This window comes from Lactuca virosa, chromosome 8, assembly GCF_052849685.1.
Source record: "Lactuca virosa cultivar CGN04683 chromosome 8, Lactuca_virosa_CGN04683_v6, whole genome shotgun sequence".
NCBI classification, from domain to species: Eukaryota; Viridiplantae; Streptophyta; class Magnoliopsida; order Asterales; family Asteraceae; genus Lactuca; species Lactuca virosa.
This window is the reverse complement of record NC_136433.1, coordinates 132468923-132491275: the sequence shown is the minus strand read 5'-3', so window position 1 is coordinate 132491275 and position 22353 is coordinate 132468923. Positions and strand designations below refer to the sequence as shown.

The following is a 22353-nucleotide window of genomic DNA, read 5'->3' as shown; positions in this document are numbered from 1 at the left end:
ATCAAAATAAAAGACGAGTCTTGAACATGCTCCGTCTTCTCAAAAACCTGGTCCAGTGTACCTGTCTATTGGTTCCCTAAGATTACAAGTTATTTTGATAGAGAGTATCAACATTTAAGTTGGTGAGTTCATAAATATTTAATGCCAAAGGTTTGTATTTGTTTCATGAAAATGTTTGTGTTTGTTTAGTAAAATGTTTGTATACTTCCCAGAAAATCCTATATTTTCTTCTAAAAGTGAAATGTAGTCTTCTACCCAAGACCCGACTGTTTTGAAGGTTTGTTCTCTTGTAAAATATATGTTTGTACTTGAATTAGTATAAAATGCAAGTTTTCCATATCATAAGATAAGCTACTGATGCATTAACTACCTTGTAACCAAAATGGTTAATTTAGGTTAAATATGATTAGTTTATAACCATGCTTGATTGACTAGTATAAAACATGACGTTCTTCAGGTGTCGAAAATGGTATGACATTTGTTACCCGTAGACCTACAGGTCCCACTGTAGCTAGCATCAAGGTGTGGGATGGTCAATCCCGTATAGATCTATACACAAACTCACGCTCTCCCTCCAGGAGACTCTGGTTACAAAACGTGACATAACAAGTACATTTCTATGCCATGAAATAGAATCTCACATTTTAGTTATCTTGTTCTTGTTATAGAAAGTAAGTTCCTTTTTGTTCTCGTAAATGAATAGTATACTTTGTAATGAATAGTATTAGTATGTATGTACTGACTCATGTATGTTTCTCTGATCTAGAAATAGTATGTAGTGATCCTCGAAACTATACCTATTATAGTTTACTAGTATGTTTGTTTGAACTGTTACTGATTTGCAGAAAAGACTCAATTGTTCAACATAAGCAACTGAGTTAAGTATGTTCCTTAAAATGGGGTTTAATATTCATGTATGTATTCAATAAGTATAACTATGATTTAGTCGACAGTCGGACTAGTGATCCTACCCTAAGCCCACAACCAAACAAGGAACATGAGTTACAATATTTAGCAATAGTCCTAAGTCCGTTAAAGCATACTTATACATAAATAGATACACAAATATGATTTTGATAAAAACAGAAATCTAAGAATAGTTTTAAAAATGGTTTTTACAAGCGTTTGAGTATAAGAAATTCTTTTGTTTGACTGATTCACATGTAAGTGGTTAACACAATTATATTGTGTTCTACTTGTATTCACCCCCTAAAAAACATTTAAACTATAATTTGTAGGGGGTATGAACTCACCTGAAGTGAGTGATTCGTTTGGATGTTCGATTTAGGAAGATAAGTTTCACAGGTGAAGTTCTGAAGCGCAAACGAGTCCTATTTAGCATATTAAGACATATATATGTATACATTTAGTGATCATAATCATAAATATAGCAAGGAAACGGATTGAGTTGCAAGCTTAACTTACAAAAGAGGGTACTAGAGTCGAAAAGGGTTACGGCCCAAAGATCTTTATGATCTTGAGTTCACGGTTTGATTTTCTTGACAAATGATGATTATTCAAGGGTTCACGGCCCAAGAACAACTTGAAGAATGAAGAACACTTGAAGATCCTTAGCAATATCTTAAGAAGATTCAAAGGAAAAGGATGATAGTTGAGAGGAATGAGGGTTTTCGATCGAAGATCTTGAGAGAGAAGGCTTGAGTTTACGGTCAGAAGTGAAGAAGTGAGGTAAAATCAGTCAACACTTATATATATATATATATATATATATATATATATATATATATATATATATATATATATATATATATATATAGGGGGAGGTTCACGGCCGCAAACCGAGGGTTCACGGTCCGAAGACCGTTCACGGCCCGAAGGCTCGTTCACGGCTCGGAGGCTCGTTCACGGCCCAAGCAAGGTTTGCGGTCCTCGGTTCTAAAGGCTATCCCTCCAAAACACACAACACCTAAGAATGCTAGGTTTATACACCTATAAATTCATTACCCTAACTATATTAAGATAATAGAAGAAATAAGTTTGACCTTTGATTGATATGTTTGAATTTAGTTGACCAAGTTTGACTTTTTATAAGATAGAGATTACGGGTTGTCACAATGATGGATTCATTTGCCAAACAAATAGAATATAAATCATTTCGTCTAGCTTAAACCTATGTGCTAGGTCCTTTTGAGACAGACTCAAAAAAGGTGTCATGTGACAATGTCAAGAATCCTCCAAAGGAATCTTGTATCTTGACCTCATTCAAGATATTGTTAATTCATGAAAAAGAGTTTAAAACTTTCAACATTCATATTTATCTATTTCTATAGATTTTACATTCCAAGAATGTATCTTGTCATTCCTAAGTCTTTCATTGTAGAAATACTTTCTGAGTCAAGGTGAAAACGACCTTTCATAGTCTGAATATTATTTCAAATGATTAGGTATTTCTCATTCATACAAGATTAGGAATATCACTATCATCCCACTAGTTCTTAGTAAACACGCATGTTCGTTTCATTTTGATATAAAAGCATACCTTGTATCTTTATATTAAAATAACTATTCCAACCTTGAGATTTTTGATTTATGTCCACAAATGAATCTTAAGCCTTACATATGTGGTTAGGATAACATGGATTAAGAAAACCTCCAGGCTATGCTATATAGATATCTTCTAGTAGATGTCTATTAAGAAAAGCGGTCTTTCTCGAAATATATTTGCTATATCTCATATTAAGAATATGAAGTTATAGTAAATAATATCCTTGTTGATCTAATCATAACTACTTGTGAAAAGGTTTGATCATAGTCAACGTCGTGATTATGTTAAGGACCATAGTTAATGACACGATTATGATAAAATCCTTTTATGACAAGCCTTGCTAAATGTGCATGATATCCATGTATATATTCTTTCTAAAGGAATCTCTAACTCCTTCTAACCTTGCTATAGAGAGGAAGACTAATCAAGCCCATACTTGATTATTATACATGAATTACATCTCAATGTTCATGACTCTAAGTCATTCATCAAATTCAAGATTTGATATGGCATCATGGTAGTTGATGGATTTGCTAGAAACCTTCAAGAAGAACTCATCAATGAGATATTCCACATTTCTCAAGTCAAAGATGATTTCTACCATTAATGCGAACAAATTGTGTTTGTGAATAACTATTATTCAAGTTCAACAATTCCTTGTTGAAACTAGTGCCAACAATTGCTACATTAGAGTTGCAGGAGCAAGTACTAACACCGGTCCTGTTGCAGTCAAACTTGGACAATGGGCCTTCTTGTGGCCCCTCTAATTGCAATGAAAACAAATTAGATCAGATATCGGGGTGGTGGTGGTGGTAGCAGTACAATCCCTTCTGATATGACATGTACGACCACACTTGAAGTAGCCCGAACCACCCACCCTGCATCCCCCATCGTGCGTCCTGTCGTACTTGCCACAATGGCCCCGACCCTGCTGGCCCTTCCCTGTCGTATCAACAACCTTGGGCCTCTTTCCTGAACCCTCTGCAATCGGCACATAATCTGGCTTCCTCTTCTTCTCCATCTCAGATCAATCTCTCTCCCTAGCCCTCGCTATCATATCCTCCAGCGTCCTGCAGCTGGATCGGCTCACAAACTGCCAAATATCACTCCTCAACATCTCATGATACCTTGCCTTCTTCATCTCTTTATCTGCCACATACTACGGAACCAACAGTTTCCTTTCACGAAACATCACGGTGACCTCATCCACCGTCTCAGTAGTCTGGCGGACATCCTGAAACTCTCGCGCCAACTGCTGCACCTCGATCACCGGTGCAAACCCAACCCCAAATCTCGTCGTAAAATCATCCCATGTTATTGTATCAATAGCCTTATCACCAACTGTGCGTCCAACCTCCTCCCACCAATCTCGTGCCTTGTCCTTCAGAAGAAAGGAAGCAAGTTGTAACATCCCAATTTTCAAGACCAAAAATTTTGTTTTTAATTAAGTAACTTATAAAACACTTTACTGAAAAACATCATCGATTCATATCATTTCATAAAACATAGTCACGTGTCTTAAAACCATATCATAAAATAGTAATAATGTCAAAGTATAATCCCAAGAATCTCATAATGCGGAAATCCTGTGTGTGTGTGTGATGCGCTGCTACCGTGCAGGCTCCTTCCCCTTCGCTGAACAGGTACCTGAAAAACAAAACTGAAAACTGTAAGCACAAAGCTTAGTGAGTTCCCCCATCATACCACATACCATAAACACATAATTCCATCCATCGGTATCTTTCAACCAGTATCTGACTGGTATAACTGGAAGCTGGGCTTCCCTTCGGTATCTTTCAATCGGTAACCGAGAGCTGACCTCCCCTTCGGTATCTTTCAACCGGTAACCGGAAGCTGACCTCCCCTTCGGTATCTTTCAATCGGTAACCGCCCCTACCACTACCACATAATAATATAACACACTGCTAGGCATGCATGGGTTCTGACGACCCCTTCGGTATCTTTCAACCGGTATCCGGGGACTATTTCAACCCTACTACTACTAACATGTATCACAAAGCATCTTAGCATACAAACATAACAGATAATGGCATACCAGATAATTATCACAAAGACAATCATCTAACAAACAACTCCTACTAGTGGGTCGACATTATGGCCTTAGACCCACCTCTACTGGAAGGTAACTCACCTCAATGTCGTGCAGTAACTGAATTGTCCTCGGTGCTGGGGTCAACTCTCCTCAAACTCCTACACATAACAACCTTCCTTAATTACCATTTCATACTCGTAACCCTTTCAAGGGTCAACTCAGGTCAAAGTCAAAGCCAACGCCCTGGTCAAAGTCATCATCCTTGTTGACTCAACTCGCCGAGTTGGTCCACCAACTCGTCGAGTTCCCTCCTACATAGTCGAGACTTTTACTCCTAACTCGCCGAGTTCTCCTTGAACTCGTCGAGTTCTCCTTCATACAGAGTCGGAACATTTGCTCATTGACTTGCCGATTTCATCCTTGAACTCGTCGAATCCTGCTTCATATTAGTTGGGACATTGTCTTGAACCCGCCGAGTTCATCCTTGAACTCGTCGAGTTCCTTGATCTTCAAGTCCATATGCACGTCCATCTTGTTGAGTCCTCTTCTAGACTCAAACATATTGCTCAGAAACGGAAAAGGTTAGGGAACCATGACCCGACTCGCCGAGTCCTATGAACGACTCGCCGAGTCCCCCAAAGTCCAAGTCCATACAGTCGATTTCAGTCGGGCTTGTTGCATCCAAAGCATAGATCTGGCCTCCTAGGGTCGATATAACAAGTAAAGTTACAAACTTTACATGGATGCATGGGTTTTATGAAGCTAAAACACCAAAACTAAGCCATAAAGGAGTCCTAATGCATGGGATAGGGCCATAGCTCAATAAAGGTGGCAACTTTGAGCTTCCTGAGCTCAAATGTTCCCAGATCTGAAGGCATCACTCTAATATACACTCAAATTCCGAGAGTGACTTAGAAATGTCCCAAAAATGACAAGATGTAAGCCCTAAAGAAGATCTAAGTGATGGAAAGACAAGGTTGAATCTTTTTACCTCAAACAAACTGGAAATGCAACCAAAACTCTGGATCTACTGCCTTCTTCTTGGATCTCCAAGCCTTTCCTTCCTTCTCCAAGCTTCAAATCACTAAAATGGCACAAAATAGGTCAAGAACACTCACAAACTGATTAGGGTTTCGAGAATAGGGTCTGAGGGTGATGGAGGCCGAAGTGGAGGCCATATAAGGTGTTTAAATAGGGTGCAAACCCTAAAATTTAGGGTTTCATTCAGATAGATCTACTCGTCTGTGACATCCCCTTTTCACGGCCAGAAAAGACCGATTTTGTTTATGCTTTATAAAAATCAGAGTACTTCTTTTAATAAAAATGTTGCGGAATTTGTTCCCAGAAAAACATGATAAATACGTTATCAAAGCATTTCCGAAGAACTGTATTTTTATTCATTTTCAAAGCCTTGGAATGTCATCGTCAATACAGAAACATAAGCATAAACAGAACTTACATTCATTTACACTAGTGATCTACATCTCTTTTAAATCTCTCAGTGTAAAGTAGCTTCATATCGACACATGTGATACAAATAAGCTTGAGTGGGTCAGGTTGGGAAACCTGGTGAGTACATAGGGTTTTTAACCCACAATAATATAATTATTATGTTTAAACATCAAACAAATCAACCCACTTACCCATCCCCATTATCTTCCTCACTCTTAAGTAGGGATGCAAATTTTACCCATCGATTCGGGTACCCGACCTGTTAGGGTCGGGTTTTACCCGGTTTAGTGGGTAACGGGGCGGGCACGGGCGCAGATTTTTATACCCGCAGCGGGGACGGGTCGGAGACGGATACGACACTATCCGACCCGTTTAAAACCCGATTATATATATATATATATATATATATATATATATATATATATATATATATATATAGTGTTTATGGAAAATTGATTCGTGAATCACAGTATCAAGACGACGCTTCGGAATTGACTCCTCGTTTCTTCAAGCCATTAACTGATCTCACTCACTCTCTAATCCCCTTTCCTAGAATCAAGAATTACGATTTCATTATAAAAGATGCAGCCACCCTTCGTCTTTGATTCTCAGTTCTTCACAAAATCACGACATCAATCTTTCACCTTCAAGCTACCCTGCTATCATCACCGATTCAGCGCTCATGGAATTAGAGGAGAACAACCTACAAGAAGTTCCAGCTTCATCCCAAAATCCTAAGCCCAGGTAAGTTTTCGATTTTATTTTCTTACACTCGATTTTGGTATTATCGATTTCTAGTATAATCGATTCTAGTATAATCGATTTCTTGTATAGTCGATTTCTGGTATAATCGATTTCTTGATTGAATGATTTTTGGTTGTATCTGTTTTGAGTGATGTTGGTTATAATCGATTTCTTAATCACTAGATTTCTTACACTCAATTTTGTTATTTTCGATTTCATGCCTTGAACTTGATTACAACCATTGAATCTTTTCTCCTGTAACTTATTTGTTACATGCTTTTGATTTTATTTTACTAAACTCGATTTTGGTGTTAACCTATTAAACTGATGGATTTGTATCTTTTTTGAGTGATGTTGGTTACAATCGACAACTTAGTCACTCAATTTCTTACACTTCATTTTGTTATAATCAATATCATGCCTTCAACTTGATTGCAGCCACTGAATCTTTTTTTGCTGTAACATATTTGTTAAATGTTTGTCTGGAAAGTAGAAAGTAGAAACTTATTAAGTCAACAATTTTTTTCTGTTTTGGTTGTAATCTCAGTGAATTACACTGATAATATTTGTCTGGATATGGTACTACCACATTTTTTTGTAGCTTTAGGAATCTTGTTTTCTTGTAAGTTGTAACTAAAATATGATTTCTAGTAAAACAGAAATCTGATTGTTGCATAAAGTGGAACTGATTTCTAGCAAAGTGCATTGTTTTTACAACATCTTTTTTACTGCATATATGTAATTGTTTTTTGTATTATCACTGAATCTAATTTCTAGCAAACTACATCTTTTTAGCAGCATCTATGTTCTATCAATCCGATTTCAACCATATTTTTTGTTTTTTTTTTGCAGTGACACTCAAGATAGATAGCCCCCACAACCAAGTGTTGATGTTGCTGGAACAACAGATAGGCAGGTTGTTAGAGCAACAAATGGACAGGTTATTGAAGTTATAAAAGATGATGAAGCCGGTCCAAGCTTTGTGGATCTTTATATTTAGTTCATGAAAAATTGTTGTTTTTATTTTACTTATTTAACAAACATGAGGATGTCGTGCTTATCTTTTTCTTGTTGTTTTTACTATTTTGTGTACGAGAATGAAGTATGAATTGTTGAATGTTTTAGTTATCATGATTATTACTATGTCTTTTTTATATATATCTCAGATTTATTAAAAAGATGATTGGATCTTTTTTACTTAACGGATATCCATCGGGTTCCCCGTATCCGACGGGTTTTCTTTTACCCGAATCCGTCGGGGATTTGGCGGGTCGGGGGCGGGGACGGGTGTTGGGGTCGGAGTTCGGGGGCGGGGACGGGTATTGTAGTATCCGACAATATCCGCCCCCGTTTGCATCTCTACTCTTAAGGGTCTACCCTAAGAGTCATCTATCCTGCATTCGTTCATTCCGAAGTCCCTTGCTTCCAGGGTTATAAGACAGGCACTAAGTCCATAGCTGCCAATGCTCGTTCGTAAAACACTAATTCCATAGCTGCTAAAGTTCATTCATCTGGTACTAAATCCATAGCTACCAGTGTTTATATAATAGGTACTAAGTCCATAGCTACCAACGTTTATCTATCGGGTACTAAGTCCATAGCTACCAACGTTTGTCTATCAGGTACTAAGTCCATAGCTACCAGCGTTTATTCAATAGACACTAAGTCCATAGCTGCCGATTTTATTTATTAGGCACTAAGTCTATAGCTGCCAATGTTTACTCACATCATCTTTTATCTCTCATCATTCATCTACCCATGTCATACTCAACATATTTGTAGATATAAAATACGTATACAGTTTAAATCATTTAAAACATGTATAAAATCGTTCATCCAGCATATATAGCAAGTATACAGGTTATATGCACACATAGCACGTAATTTATATAAAATACTTCATATCCATGTGTAAGATGAAAGTAACTATGCACTCACTTGATAAGGTGGTGACTCGGTACTCGGACATCGCTTCGTTTACTTTAAAATAATTTCCTTCGACGAAACCTAGTATTGTTACCACTAGATTTTAGTCTAATATTTACCGTGATTAATTATTAGTCTTATTATTATTATTATAATTATTATTATTATATAAGTGTTTAAACAATATTTTCCAACCACTATGTACAGAGAGGAGTCAGACATAAAACACCGGAGGGCGGGATCATTTTGGCATATAGCACTTCTGAAATCCAACAACCTAGGCGGCTCTTCAAACCGGATTCCCCGTACCGCGAGTGATTAAAAAGATATTATAACGACACTTATATAACCCATAATAATATCTCAAATAATTATTATAAGGTCCTAATAACGTTACTATATTTAAATAAAAGCTATATTAAAAATTAGGTAGACGTATCTTACCTACGAGGGGGTTTGGCTAGAATCCAGGCTCTGCAGGGGCAGGACTTCCGAGCCGAAAGCTCTTCTTCTCGGAGCCGTCGAGCGCTCTGGGGCTTTCTTCTAGCGTTAGGGGAGTTTTTGGGAGGTTTAGAGAGAGTGTAGAGAGAAGAAAGAATGGGAAAGGTGTGAAGAAAATGAGGGTGGGAGAGGTTCTATTTATAGGGTGAAATATGGCTGAACTTGGTGTCACATGTCACCATCTGGTGGCAAGACTTGGGGAGAAAGCAATGGCCAAGATTGTGTCACGTCACCCATTTTCGCACAGCACATTTCCGACTTCTAAAATCCGTAACTTTCGTATACGAGCTCCATTTTTGACTTTCTTTATATCCACGCGTAGGTAAAAATAAGATCTACAACTTTCATTTTGACTCTGTCGGCTAATTCTCGTCTGATCTTAAATTTAATAGTAGGAGGAGATTATACTGTTAAATGACCGCGAAAAATTTGTAACTCTTTCATACGGACTCTGTTTTCGTCTATATTTTTATCGTTGACTTCCTATTAATGAGATCTTCAAATCTCATTTAGGCTGCGTAGGCCAAAAATCGCTCGATCTAAAATTCGAGTTTCGGGTCGTGCACTGCTATGCCAAATCTTAGAAAATTCATAACTTCCTCATACGAAGTCAGATTTGGGCGTTCTTTTTATGCACGCTCTCGGTTTAACGTATACTACAAATTTAATTTAGATCACTATGGCCAAAAATTCCTCTATCGTAAATTCGTTATTTATGTCTCCCGGTGTCGTGCCGGTTTTGCCGTAAAACTTCGACGAGCCATAACTTCTTCGTTATAACTCGGATTTCGGCGTTTTTTATATGTACGGAACCCTTGTAACATATACTAACACTTGGTTAAGATCACTCCTTTTAAATAATATTCCATAAAAAACTCATTTTTGATGCTTATTGTCTCTAAATTGACTAGCCCGAATCTGCGAGCGTTACATCGTCGAGTTGGGGCTTCCGACTCGTCGAGTAGAATCTTCCACCTGCGTCCAAGATTCGCCCCCTACTCGACGAGTTTGGGGCCTCAACTCGTCGAGTCCCAGTATAAAAATGTAAAACTCATATTTAAAATACATACCGGGAACCGGGCGTTACACAAGTATGACCTTTGCCCCCTCAGGACAACTGCTGGTGCGGAAGGCGTTATCAACATCCGCTAACCACCTTCTGCTTGCTATCGGGTCCTTTGCCCAGTGATAGTATGAAGCTCCACATGCCCAGAACTCTCTGAAGGTCAAGGAACGCGCCCCAATCAAGGTCACCATCTCAGAACGGAAGGAGCTCAGACGCTACTCCAACAGCTCCACAATACCCTCCTTGATCGTACCAAATATCACAGGAGTCTGCTCGAGAATGCTACGCGTAATTTCAGAAGAAATGAACTCCCCCGTCTGATCATCCAACTGCCTGGCTCCAAAACCTGAGCCCGATCCCTCTCCAACACCAGAACCGTCAGCCGGTCTGCCTCGCAGAGTCACCATATTGAAAATAGAGCATATAAACCATCAGAATACGCATCAAAATATACCGAGGGCTCATAAACTCTACAAGCTTCCTAATTTCATCACAACTCTCCTTCACTCGAGTACATATCCTTTGCTTCCAGTAGTACGGGCCCATACTACCTTCCATATCTATCCGTGCTTTCCTCAAGGATTGCCTTGAATCCGCAAAGTTACTTTATATCCATACAATTAACCCTCAACAAGATAAGGCTCCCAATACTATATCTCTTCCTAGGTTTTCCTAGGGCAAACTCCACGCCACTCTCCGCCATCAGCTCCAGAAGGAACTCCCGCTAACTTCCTCTAACTAGCTCACAAATACAATTACATATCACCGAGACCAGATATTTCTTCGAATGAGAGGTTTCACACTACAACGGTTGGACTCAAACAAGAGTTGCGCAATAGAGTTAAAACCTAACCTTATAAAATTATCTAATCTTTGTAATATGTAACTTAACTTATTCGCTTACTAGTTAGATGAAACTAGTGAGAACTCCTAAAAAGCACAAAGCAAGCAATATTTGGGCATCAAGTAATCAAAACCAAGCATCACCTAATCAGGCCATCCTATCACTGAATGATCAGTACTAGCATGCAAGTCTACAAGCTCATATAATAGGCACACAAAGGCATCTCTCCTAGCATTCTATCATGCAAATATTGAGCATATCCTTAGCCCTAACTAGCATGCGATTCACAAATCAAATCATATCAGATAACATGTATGGGTATTTTGGGAAAACTTACTTGAGCTCGGTCGATTGCATGCACCACACCCTTTCTTATGCTAGAAAACTCTTTTTTTTAAACATTTCCTTTTTTTGAAAAAATTTCTCACCAAATCCTTAGTTTGAGTTCAGACACACCCGAGAGTATGTCTAAATCCCTCAAACTAAGGCTCTGATACCAACTTGTAACGTCCCAAAATATAGACCAAAAATTTCGATTTTGAAATTAATAAAATTGTTATACAAAACATCATCACAACCATGGTAAATCAAATGTATCATCTATGACATCAAAACATCAGAGTAATCAAAATATGTGGAATAATATCGTGTGTACACAACAATCACCCCGAGCTCTTCCCTTTTGCACTGGAAGTACCTGAAACATAATCTGAAAACTGTAAGCACAAAGCTTAGTGAATTTTCCCCAAATACCACATACCACACATGTCAAACATATAATGGTCCCCGCCCGATGAGTGTAACGGGCCCCGCCCTAACTCGCATAACGGGCCCCGCCCACTGAGTGGAACGGGCCTCACCCTAACTCACATAACGGGCCCCACCCACTGAGTATAATAGGCCCCGCCCAACATACAAATCATATAAGCATAACCATATAATAGCATGCAGAATAATCATCGGGCAACCATCCAAAGGGTTCATATAGTTGACATAGCCATACTCACAAGACTGTTGAGTAGATAAATTCCTACAAACTCGAATGGAAACCACCTAACATAGCTGGATACACAACTCAAATGGTTGCAAAAAGGTTATAGAGTGCACTCCATCACGTCAAATACCCTAAGTTGCCCAAGAGTTTCTCAAAGCTTAAAAATTTGCAGCATTTTGACATTAGGGGTACTTCGCTTTTGAAGAAGATGCCCTTAAGGATTGGTGAGTCCGCCCCGTAAGCATACAAGCACATGCCCATGCAAGAATCACAAAGACATCTAGCATCCGAGCATAACATATCTTGGGCCGACATTGGTGCCTTAGACATGCTAAACCCAGTGAGGAAACTCACCTCGAACTGCTGAATCACACTGATAAATCTCTGGTTGCTGGTCCGAAAAATCCTCGTGCTATCAATACTAATATCATCTAATTAATAATTGGATTCCAATCCATAACTATCAGTCTAAATTAGGGTAAAACGACCATTTTACCCTTTACCTAGCTTGGTCCAAGACCAAGGCCCAAACCAACTACACTAGAAATCCCAATTCCAAAATGGCCACCCCAAAGCCCAATTATGGCCCATTTTTCCAAATTGGTCCCAAGTCCTTTTTTGGGCCTTCATCCACGTGAACCCAAAATAAAACATCAGCCCAAATAAAATATGATGGCCCAACAAGGCCCTAATCACCTAAGTCCAAACATGGCCCAAAAGTCTGAAGCCCATCTGCTGAGTACGCAAGGCATACTCAGCTCGTACGCTCAGCGTACTCGTCCATGGGCACGTACGCGCAACGTACCATCTTGGTACACCCGACATACCCACTAGTTGGCCAATATCAACAAATAAGCACTTAATCCATTCAGCCACTACTCCATAATCTCAGATCTAGTCCCAAAAGATGATTCATCATGTAAAGATGGCAACTTTACGTCCATGCATGGCTTAATGAGGTTCTTGGAGCTCAAAAAAGCTTAACAAATGACTTAACACATGGATGAGTCCATAAATACCATAAAGTTTGCATTTTTATGCTTAAGGGACCCTTAAAACGTCCATATCTACAAGGTTTAGCTTCTAAACCGGCCTTAGCTCATTAAGACCAACCAAAAGGGACCAAAATGACCATAAACAAGCTAAAGAGTAGATCAAAGCAAAGAGTAGACAAGGTATGGACTTTATACCTCAAAAAGTCACCAAATGAAGGAGCTAAATTTGGATCTCTAAGCTCTCCTCCAAGGAATGAGTCTTCAAACTTCTTCTTCTACCACTTCAAGATGCACAAAACCCACCAAAGTTCAAACAAAAGCTCAAAAGCACCACACAAAGGCAAAGGGACGAATTAGGGGTTTCAAAGGGTGGATGTTGGTATAAAATGTTCAGAAGGTGGGTTAATGAATCTTAAATAGGGCACAAACCCTAAAAATTAGGGTTTGTCCCTGGCCAGTGTACGTCCGACGTAACCCACATACGTCCAGCGTACGTGGTCGATGCCCGCGTTCATACTTCAGCTAGTACGCCAAGCGTACTCTTTGGTACGCCACACATACTAGCCATAAGGACCAAAATTGTAATGCTTTAAATACAAAGGGTTAAATATGAACATACCCAAATCAAGTGTTACATATTCAAAGTCTATATTTGCAATTGTAGCTCATAACTACACTGGTCAAAGTCAAAACTAAATTGGTATAACTTTATTAAATAAAAGTGAAGTCATTTTGGTTGCCCTCAATAACTAGAAATAAATAGAAATTAATTTAGGAGAAAGATAAAATGATTTGTTAATTTATTATATAATTAATAAATTAACTAATTATTAATCTAAAATTAATTTGGGATTAATTAGAATTAATTAAAGATACAATGGCTGAATTGTAATTATTCATAATTAAGCAAAAGAACAATTCTAGATGGTTCTATAGGAGTGGACGATTTTATGGATGGCTTTTACGGTTTCTAGAAGCCTACTAGAGTTGATAAGGATAATTGCATTTAATAGATAAAATCTGAATATTTTATTATTCATATCATTGTTTATCTTGAAGATCCCCTAGATATAAATAAAGCCCCATGGCCTCAAAATTCATGGCCAATCATTCTTAGAATGAGAAATGCGAATTTCTCATTGTCTATTCTCTTTCCTCTTGATTTCTAGTGTTCTAGGGTTTTAGGTGTGAGCCATTAGAGGCAGTCATACTTTTGGTGCTAGCTTTCTGAAGCATATATGAGGATTCAAGAGTGCTACATACAATTATAACACCAAGGTATGTAATCCAATCTATTGATTTCAATCTATGCTAGAGTTTATAATTGCTTCAATAGTATGTTGTTATAATGAGAAAAGACATAGATCTCTAAGTTGCATGTGCCCACAATTAGATTTTATGATGTTTCCGTTGTGCGATTAAGTTTAACGTAACCTAGAAAACCCATCAAATCCATGGTTTGTATGAATTTATAATGGTTAAATTCCATGATTTGATTTTAGGGTTTGAAACCCTAGAAATGGAAATAATGAAGAAAGTATTTATATGTTATAATCTAGTTAGATTAAGTGTTTAATAGTTGGATTGGAGTGATTTGGCAAGTATTTTGACAAAAGATTGTCAAGCTAGGGGTTTTGTCCAAAATGTGAGTTTTTGGCTAAAATATCTAACGATGTCTTAATGGATTAAGACATGTATAAGGGGCTTAGTGTATGAGAATGTCATAGGTGGTGGTGAGGAAGGATTTGGAGCCTCTTAAGAGAGGCTTTGGAGAAATTGGAAGTAGGTTGTTATTCCACAACAAAAGGTGAGTTATACTTTCATTTAGAGTATGGTTATGTGATATAGAAGATGTGAATGTATGGATACAATTGTTGCTTACATCATTGTTAGATTATGTTATGATAAATAACTTATGTTATGTTGTATGATGTCTGTGTACATGCACACAAATAATTAGATTAAGGGATCCCTGGGAAAGATTGTGCTTAGAGTCTTGCATGGAAACTAAGATGATGATCGGTTGTTTGTCACCCGATAACAGAGTAGATGCTTGGTCACTATTGTGATAAGCTAAATATGTGAACTTTGAGCAATATTGTATGATTATGATGTATATTATGTTATGTTATAACTCACCAGACTTATAGTCTAACATATATTGTTTACTTATGTTTACATGTTCTGGTAGCAAACAGAAGGGTGTGAGGACTTAGAAGCATCAAGGACGTCAGACTAGAATTTTATTTCATGTTTGTCCTTGTTTGCTTTAGTTATGGTTAGGTTATGAATTCGTAACACCCGTTGATGTTTTCTGGAAATATTTTTAAAAGATTTATGAAACTCTGTTTTTTTGGTGAAATGCATGTAAACTCTGATACTTTTCCAGAATTTTAAAGTTAAATGTTTATGAAAATTATGGGTTGTTACATTTCCCATAGTGGGATTGAGGAGTGAGGGTTTCATTGCATGACAAATTGCTTTAAAATGGCATCAAGTAAAGTGGCCAAACACGAAAAGATGTGTATTGATAATCAACACGTGTTTGTACTATTTGTTTTTGATACATTTGGTTTTTCTAGCACCAGAAGCGATGAAGGTCCTAAAACGAGTGCAACATGTCATACATTCTAATCTTACGACCCTAAGATCCGTGGACGTAGTTTTAAAAAAAGTTGGTTTTGCAATCCAGAAAGATATAGTGGCATAGTTTGTTATTGGTTTGTCTTCTATCTCATTGTGATTTTATTTAGCGAGATACTTGAATAAAAAACATACATTTGTCCAAAAAAAATTATATTTTGCAAAGTCCAAGGTAGATTTTTTTTAAATTTTGACGTTTAATAACATTAATTTTGTGGGATATTATAAGGTACATTTTTACATCCAAATCTGTTAGAAATATTCCCGGGGAAATTGAAATATCCAGCAACTTAAGTCTATTTTATATTAAACAAAAATGTCAATGATCTAAATTTTAGGGAGAAAACCTACCATTTTCGTAAACATTATTGCTATTCTTAACTTGAAAATAAAAGATCAAGAATAAGTAGCTAACGTTTATTCGTTAGCTATCCACCCTAAGTTGATGGGTTTAGGCCCAAAGTTCAATTTTCTTCTATAGCCCATTAGTTAGACTTTACCCAACAATTGTTATTTTGTTTAGACTTTGGAGCCCCAGCCCCAATCCCTGTAACTCCTCTTCTTCACCTGAAATACAAAAACCGACTTCGCCCATGGATGTTAATTCTCAAGCGTTTGGCTTCCAAAAAGATAATAATCGTACAAATAACTTTATTCCGGCCGAAATCTGGAATTCGTATGCCTGCTAATTTTCGTCTACGATAATTGTCGAACTAATAGTGGGATTCAGTCGTAGCAGACAACAAGATTCAAACATAACAAGTTTTAGAGGGGTATTTACGGTTTGATTTAAAGTCAAAAGCGCAGGCACTACGAAAGTTCTCTTAACATCCTGCTAACCTATCCCCACGTCCCGTTGCCCCTTTATGTTGGTGATTTTAATGTCATTAAGCTACTTAGTACAATCAATATTAGTTTCAAATAAGTTGAATTCAACTTTAGCTATAATCCGAACTTGCAAGTGCTGAGTGCACACTTGAATAAATTAAATTGACAACAGTCACATTGGTTGGTCAATGGGTGTGGTCAAGGGGGCATCCTTGCAAGGTGCAACACAACCAAAACCGATCGTCGATAATTTCCCGTCAACACCACTCCTTCATCCTCCTCAAATCAAAACCTTCATATTTGTGTAGGTCCGTTCGATATGAAGCCATTGATCGAGGAAGGGACTGCAACACACCAACACTCCCCTGTTAATGTGAATGTGTAGACCGTTGAAAAATTTAAGCTCCACCACTGACAATGGTAGAGGCTAATGCAAGAAAGATATGTGAGAAGAGAGAGGTATGTAGTGTCTATAATACATATTAATTATAAATAATGAAAATAAGAAAAAAATAAAAAACAAAAAGGCCAAATTAATCACATTAGCTGTTCTTTACTAATTGTGTTAGTGAGAGGGACCAACCATGTCATAAATTAAAACGTAAGGATTGTTGGTGCCAGAATTTTAATTTTGGACTTAAAACGAGATTTTTACTATACTTTAAGTACCATCTCTATAAATTAGTCCAAGAAAGAATGAAATGTCTTTTGTGTAAAATCTCAAAGGGCGCTTTCGTCATTTCGTTTTCAAGACGCACTCTGAATTCGTGGCCACAAAAGATCTCCAACTTGCCGTTCACAATGTCATAGATACTTTCGTCTCCGAACAACCTCAACGCCACACGCACACGCTACTATTCCGCCGGAGACAACTATCGCCACACATTAATTCCACTTTATGGCCACTGGAACCAGCGCCAACGTGCCGACGCCTCACGTTATTGGCTCCACCGTCGTCGAGCTTTCCAGAAACAGCCGCACCTTAGCTCCGTCGCCGCTGGTTCGTATTTCCTGTAAGAACAGCAGCAACAATGGACTTTCAATTCGAAGCAGCCACATCCGTCAATCTTCATCCAAAGCCTTCCTCGAGGGACCTTCCTGCTTATTCGTCGGTCCGATCGAAAGCGCCAGTCAGGAAACCCTAGAAGCTCTCTATCGTCAAGTACGTATCTATTTCAACAATTAAAACCTTCCGAAATTGAATTCCCGATATGATCAGTTACTAATTTCCTTACGTTTCTCGAATCATCTGATATAGGCGCGGGATGCGTACTATAGTGGAAAACCATTGATAGTTGATGACATGTTTGATAGAGTAGAGGTAATCTCAAACTCTGTTTACAATTGAAGCTATCAATCTTCATTTCATATACTTACTTTCAGAAAAGCAATTGAAACAGTTGAAGTTACGGTGGTATGGATCAAAGTACGTTGTGAAGTATCCACGTTGCAGTTTAAGGCAACACTCAACTTATGCTGATGCTGAGGTAATTTTTTGTATGAAATCATTACGATTCTGTAAATCAAATATTCCTCCATTAAAACGTTATATAACATGGATGTAGGGCAGGAAGATCCTTCTCAGGTTTTTGCATTAGCAAGTGTGTGGTTATTGTTTCTTGGATTTGGAAGCTCTGCGTGTCTAGTGCCTGTAGTTTACACTTTTGGCCAAGCTTTTAAAGATGCCATAGATTCAGGATTGTCTACCAGTAGTCAAGCTCTTGAGTTGATTGCCATGATGAATGGCATGCTTGTAATGATGCTGGGATCCATGATTGGCTATCCAGTTGCTTCAGCTGCTGGTAATAAGTTAATTTCAACATTTACTCAATTAGAATCGTCTCATTCACATGCTCTAAAGATTGTTTTACATTTTCCATTTCCCCCCTTTTTAAAGTTCTTTTTAAATTCCAACAGTTGGAGCTCTTAAAGGCCTTTGGAAAAATGACTTGGTGGCGATAAAAGGGGCATGCCCAAATTGTGGGGAGGAGGTTAGTTTTTTTACAATTTTTAGGGCGTGTTTGATTTGTGGATGCCAAAGGAATCTGATGGAATTGGAATTCTCTTGTATTCCAATTCCTTTGATGGATTCCATTCTTTCAAAAAATCATTGCTTTAATATGCAGGTATTTGCATTTGTGAAATCGAATCAATTTAGTAATTCCCCACATAAAGCTGAATGTCATGTATGTGAATGCTTATTAGAATTTCGCACAAAAGTCGAGGTAAATTGTGTAAAATTATATTTATTTTCATGTTACAAGATTTTATTTATTTATTTATTATTATTTTTTTTAATAAATTTTTTTGTTTTGTACACAGAAATCAATTGCAAGCCCAGGGAAGAGATGGGTTTATGGTCGAATATATTTGATCAGAAGAAGACGAACAAACAGAGGACAAAGATGGACTTGATGATATAAATGATTTTTGCATATCAGATCATTCTTATTTTTAGACAAAGATCTCAAGCAAGTATAGCAACAAATTTGTAAAATGTGAATTGTAGCTATTATTATATGAACTAGATATTTAGTAAATACAAATTACATAACTTGTTGAATTGTATTATTCTTTGATAGATTTGTGCTTTGAAAACACAAAGTAGAGAACAGATATAAATAGAAAGCATTTTATTGCAACAAGCATCAAATCAAATTGAATATAATATAATTGCACTCTACATGTATATATGATAACAAAACCGTAGCTACTAATGAATCAAATGTCTTACACATGTTGCAAATAATATGATGAAATTAACCAGATCAAAAGTGAGCCAAGCTGTATACCAGAGTCCAAGCCAGCTGAAAAAAAAAAAAAATTTAATGTTAACACCATAAAATAGTAATGTGTATGTGTACCCTAAAACAACTGATTAAACATGAAAAATAAAATTACCAGGAAGAGTGTTATTGAAGCAAAAAGACCCTCTTGAAGAAGGGATCCATGCCCACCAAATTCTTCTTCATCGACCTTTAATATGATTGCATAATATCCGTATATTATACCAGAAGAAATAAGCAGGAATCTGAAACCAAAGACACTACATGTTAAGAAAAGTCTACATGGATGCCACGTCAACGCCACATGGATGCCAAGTCGACACAAGAAATAGTTGGATAGTGGATATGAAGCAATCAACTTACACAACAATCCATATGCCCCCAACCAATGGAATTGAACCCCATATCAATCCACATACAAGGGCAACTATTTGTCGAATCCAGTGAAGTACATCACCTAATTGGTCCTGCATTGAATGGATCACAGGAAAACAGAGTTCATAATGGTAACCATCTTTTAAATTGTTAATATTTTTAAAGGATTAAAGGTAGAAAAAAAAAGTCTAAAGATGAGAAGAACAATATAGATTAGTCATTAGTATGTAATAATGTGTTGAGAAGACACATCTTTTATTCTCATGGAATACATTTATAGAGAAACCAAACCATGACTAATTAACTTACTAAGTAATAAAGCAAGACTGTTATCGGTAAATATGAATATAAGTATGTTGCTATCATGGATAAAAAAGAAAAGTACATCGCCCATACTGATAGCAAGAAGAAAGAATGTTGCTATTTTCTGCCATTTTCCCAAAAATCTATATCCGATATATCCTCTCATTCATACCAAGATTGATAGACAGTTAGTGCTTATAAGGTAACTCAGGTTAAATTCAAGGCATATAAATATATAATAGCCACAGTAGAGTCAGCTAACATTGATACTTGATAACAAATTTTTGCTTTTTAATTTCCATAAAGAAGCTTCCTGCAACTCCAATTCGCACTCATAGTTATGATCATATAAATTTATTAGCGCAAACATTAAACCCTATATTAATTAGATGTCATAATCTTGCATCTAGATTCTAGCGTTCACCGCGGCGAGGTGTCATAAATTTTACTCATGGAAACCAACAAGAACATGGAACCTAGAAATAAATCGCAAATCAAATTCCCCTACAGACTAAGGTTTACATGTGAAATTTTGCCACAGCGTAACAGGATCAAGGATGGAAATACATTGTGACGATCATATTTGATGCATAACTTTATGAGAAACACGAAAATAGATTGAATTCAGAAAGCAGACCTTGTCCCAAAAAGCTTCTGGATCGAACAATTTCTCAAACTTTAGAGGAGAAACGTGGCTGCTATGAAGTTTGAGGCTTGATTTTGGTGATTTCTTCTCTTTCACAGCCATAGTATAGATGATGATAACACAAAGCGATCGTCACAGGAAGAATTCGATGAAACAGATAGAATCAGAACAGATTAAGATTCGAGAGTTAATTCACGGGACTGAGTATCAGTGAGCAAATTAGGGTTTTGCGCTTTGTACCCCTCGGCGATATAAACAAAGCTTGTATTCCAAATACAGGCTAGAATGATTTATAGTCAAATCGGAATACTCCCACCCTTCAAACACCTATTTTCCGAAAATAAAGTTGTATATATGTATTCAGTTATTTACCAATTACCAGTAATCATTGCAATGTGTTTTTTAACATGTAAAAAATAACAAAACAGAATTAGCATGTGACATTGAATGAATCGATTTTTTTATAGCTAAATTACACTTTTATCGATTTTTTTATAGAGTAAATTATCCATATGGTTAGTATTCGTCTATATGTTTAGTCTTAATTTTTTTATATTATCATTTTCGGAACTTCTAAGGACAATTTTTATAATTAAGTTAAAAGGTGAAATAAAAACCTAAAGGATAAAAGTAGGGGTAAACATTTGGACATTAGGATCGAGAATCGGATCTGGACATGGTAAACATCAACAGGTCTGATCCAAAGTCCACTAATTTCTACAAAACCGGTTCAGTCCAAGAATTGGTTCGTCTCGGTCCAAATGCTCACCCAGACGTCATAGAACCGACAACCGGATATGGTAAGCCTCAACAGGTCCGATACAAGGTCCATCAATTTCTGCAAAACTGGTCCAGTCCAAGAGTCGGTCGAGTCCAAATGTTCACCCCTAGATAAAAGTCCCCTCTAATGACCTCCATCCTTAATGCTCTTTCCCTCTCATAACATTCATCTAGACCTGACAAACGTTTCGTTTCGTGTCAGATTTGTGTCGTATCAAAACATTAAACGGGTTGAGAGGGCTTAACCCTAACTCGACCCGTTTAGTTATTGTGTCGTATCAACCAATTTAATTTTGAGTCTGGCTTTGAGTTAAGGTTTCGACCTTATAAATATGTTATGTCACGTTAGGTTGAAACATTTTAAAGATTGGAAAGTATGGGATGACAGGAGAAAAGGAAAAAGTGAAACACTGTAATTGGGAGGTGAAATAACAAAATTCATAGTAAGTTTAGAGTTGGAGAGCAAAAGTGATAGGTGGTGATGATGAGTAAAATTAAGTCACTTTGAAAGTTTGTATTTTAATTTAATTCTTGAGTTTTGCCTTCTACAAGTCTATAACATATAATATATTTATAAAAATATGAAATCTATAAAAAATGATATATAATTAAACGAATCATATTCGAATCATCTTTGAATTGAAAGTCTTGAACCTAACCCATCTCGTTTAATTTTCATGTCATGTCGTGCCGTGTCAACTCATTACTTAAACATATAGAAATCTCTTACCCAAACCCTCTATTTTCATTTTGGGTTTGTGTCGTGTTGTGTCAGGTTTTGCCAGGTCTACACCCATCACACTCGTTGCCATAGCTGCAATTATCGTTGACGGCTCTAAAACCAATAATCTTTATCAACGTCATTATCCTTCTCCCATCATTGATAAACCTCTATCACCTCTCATTTTCCT

The 22353-nt window shown here is 37.1% G+C and overlaps 2 protein-coding genes across 3 annotated transcripts; one reads left to right on the top strand and one right to left on the bottom strand.

The window, feature by feature from the left end:
* Nucleotides 1-17273: 17273 nt before the first annotated feature.
* LOC145132388 (PGR5-like A protein) lies at nucleotides 17274-19133 on the top strand. 2 transcript variants are annotated; one of them, XM_079067147.1, is made up of 7 exons: nucleotides 17276-17714; nucleotides 17811-17873; nucleotides 17953-18039; nucleotides 18123-18354; nucleotides 18470-18543; nucleotides 18679-18777; nucleotides 18875-19133. In XM_079067147.1, exons 1-7 carry the CDS (start codon nucleotides 17451-17453, stop codon nucleotides 18965-18967), a joined length of 912 nt encoding a protein of 303 aa, XP_078923273.1. In that variant the 5' UTR covers nucleotides 17276-17450; the 3' UTR covers nucleotides 18968-19133. The 2 variants fall into 2 exon arrangements, with proteins under 2 accessions (XP_078923272.1, XP_078923273.1); XM_079067146.1 differs by having other exon boundaries at nucleotides 17274-17714; nucleotides 18470-18777.
* A 37-nt stretch (nucleotides 19134-19170) lies between these two features.
* LOC145132390 (uncharacterized) lies at nucleotides 19171-20979 on the bottom strand. The gene is made up of 4 exons (XM_079067148.1): nucleotides 20654-20979; nucleotides 19702-19805; nucleotides 19454-19583; nucleotides 19171-19359 (listed from the first exon to the last, which is right to left on the bottom strand). Exons 1-4 carry the CDS (start codon nucleotides 20762-20764, stop codon nucleotides 19321-19323), a joined length of 384 nt encoding a protein of 127 aa, XP_078923274.1. The 5' UTR covers nucleotides 20765-20979; the 3' UTR covers nucleotides 19171-19320.
* Nucleotides 20980-22353: the final 1374 nt, after the last annotated feature.

Coding starts and splice junctions, on each gene's coding strand:
- LOC145132388 (XM_079067146.1), top strand. CDS start 17,451: ATGGCCACTGGAACCAGCGCCAACGTGCCGACGCCTCACGTTATTGGC. Junction 17,874..17,952: donor ACATGTTTGATAGAGTAGAG/GTAATCTCAAAC, acceptor CAATTGAAACAG/TTGAAGTTACGGTGGTATGG. Junction 18,355..18,469: donor TCCAGTTGCTTCAGCTGCTG/GTAATAAGTTAA, acceptor AAATTCCAACAG/TTGGAGCTCTTAAAGGCCTT.
- LOC145132390 (XM_079067148.1), bottom strand. CDS start 20,764: ATGGCTGTGAAAGAGAAGAAATCACCAAAATCAAGCCTCAAACTTCAT. Junction 19,584..19,701: donor GGGGGCATATGGATTGTTGT/GTAAGTTGATTG, acceptor CTTTGGTTTCAG/ATTCCTGCTTATTTCTTCTG. Junction 19,360..19,453: donor CTTCAATAACACTCTTCCTG/GTAATTTTATTT, acceptor TTTTTTTTTCAG/CTGGCTTGGACTCTGGTATA.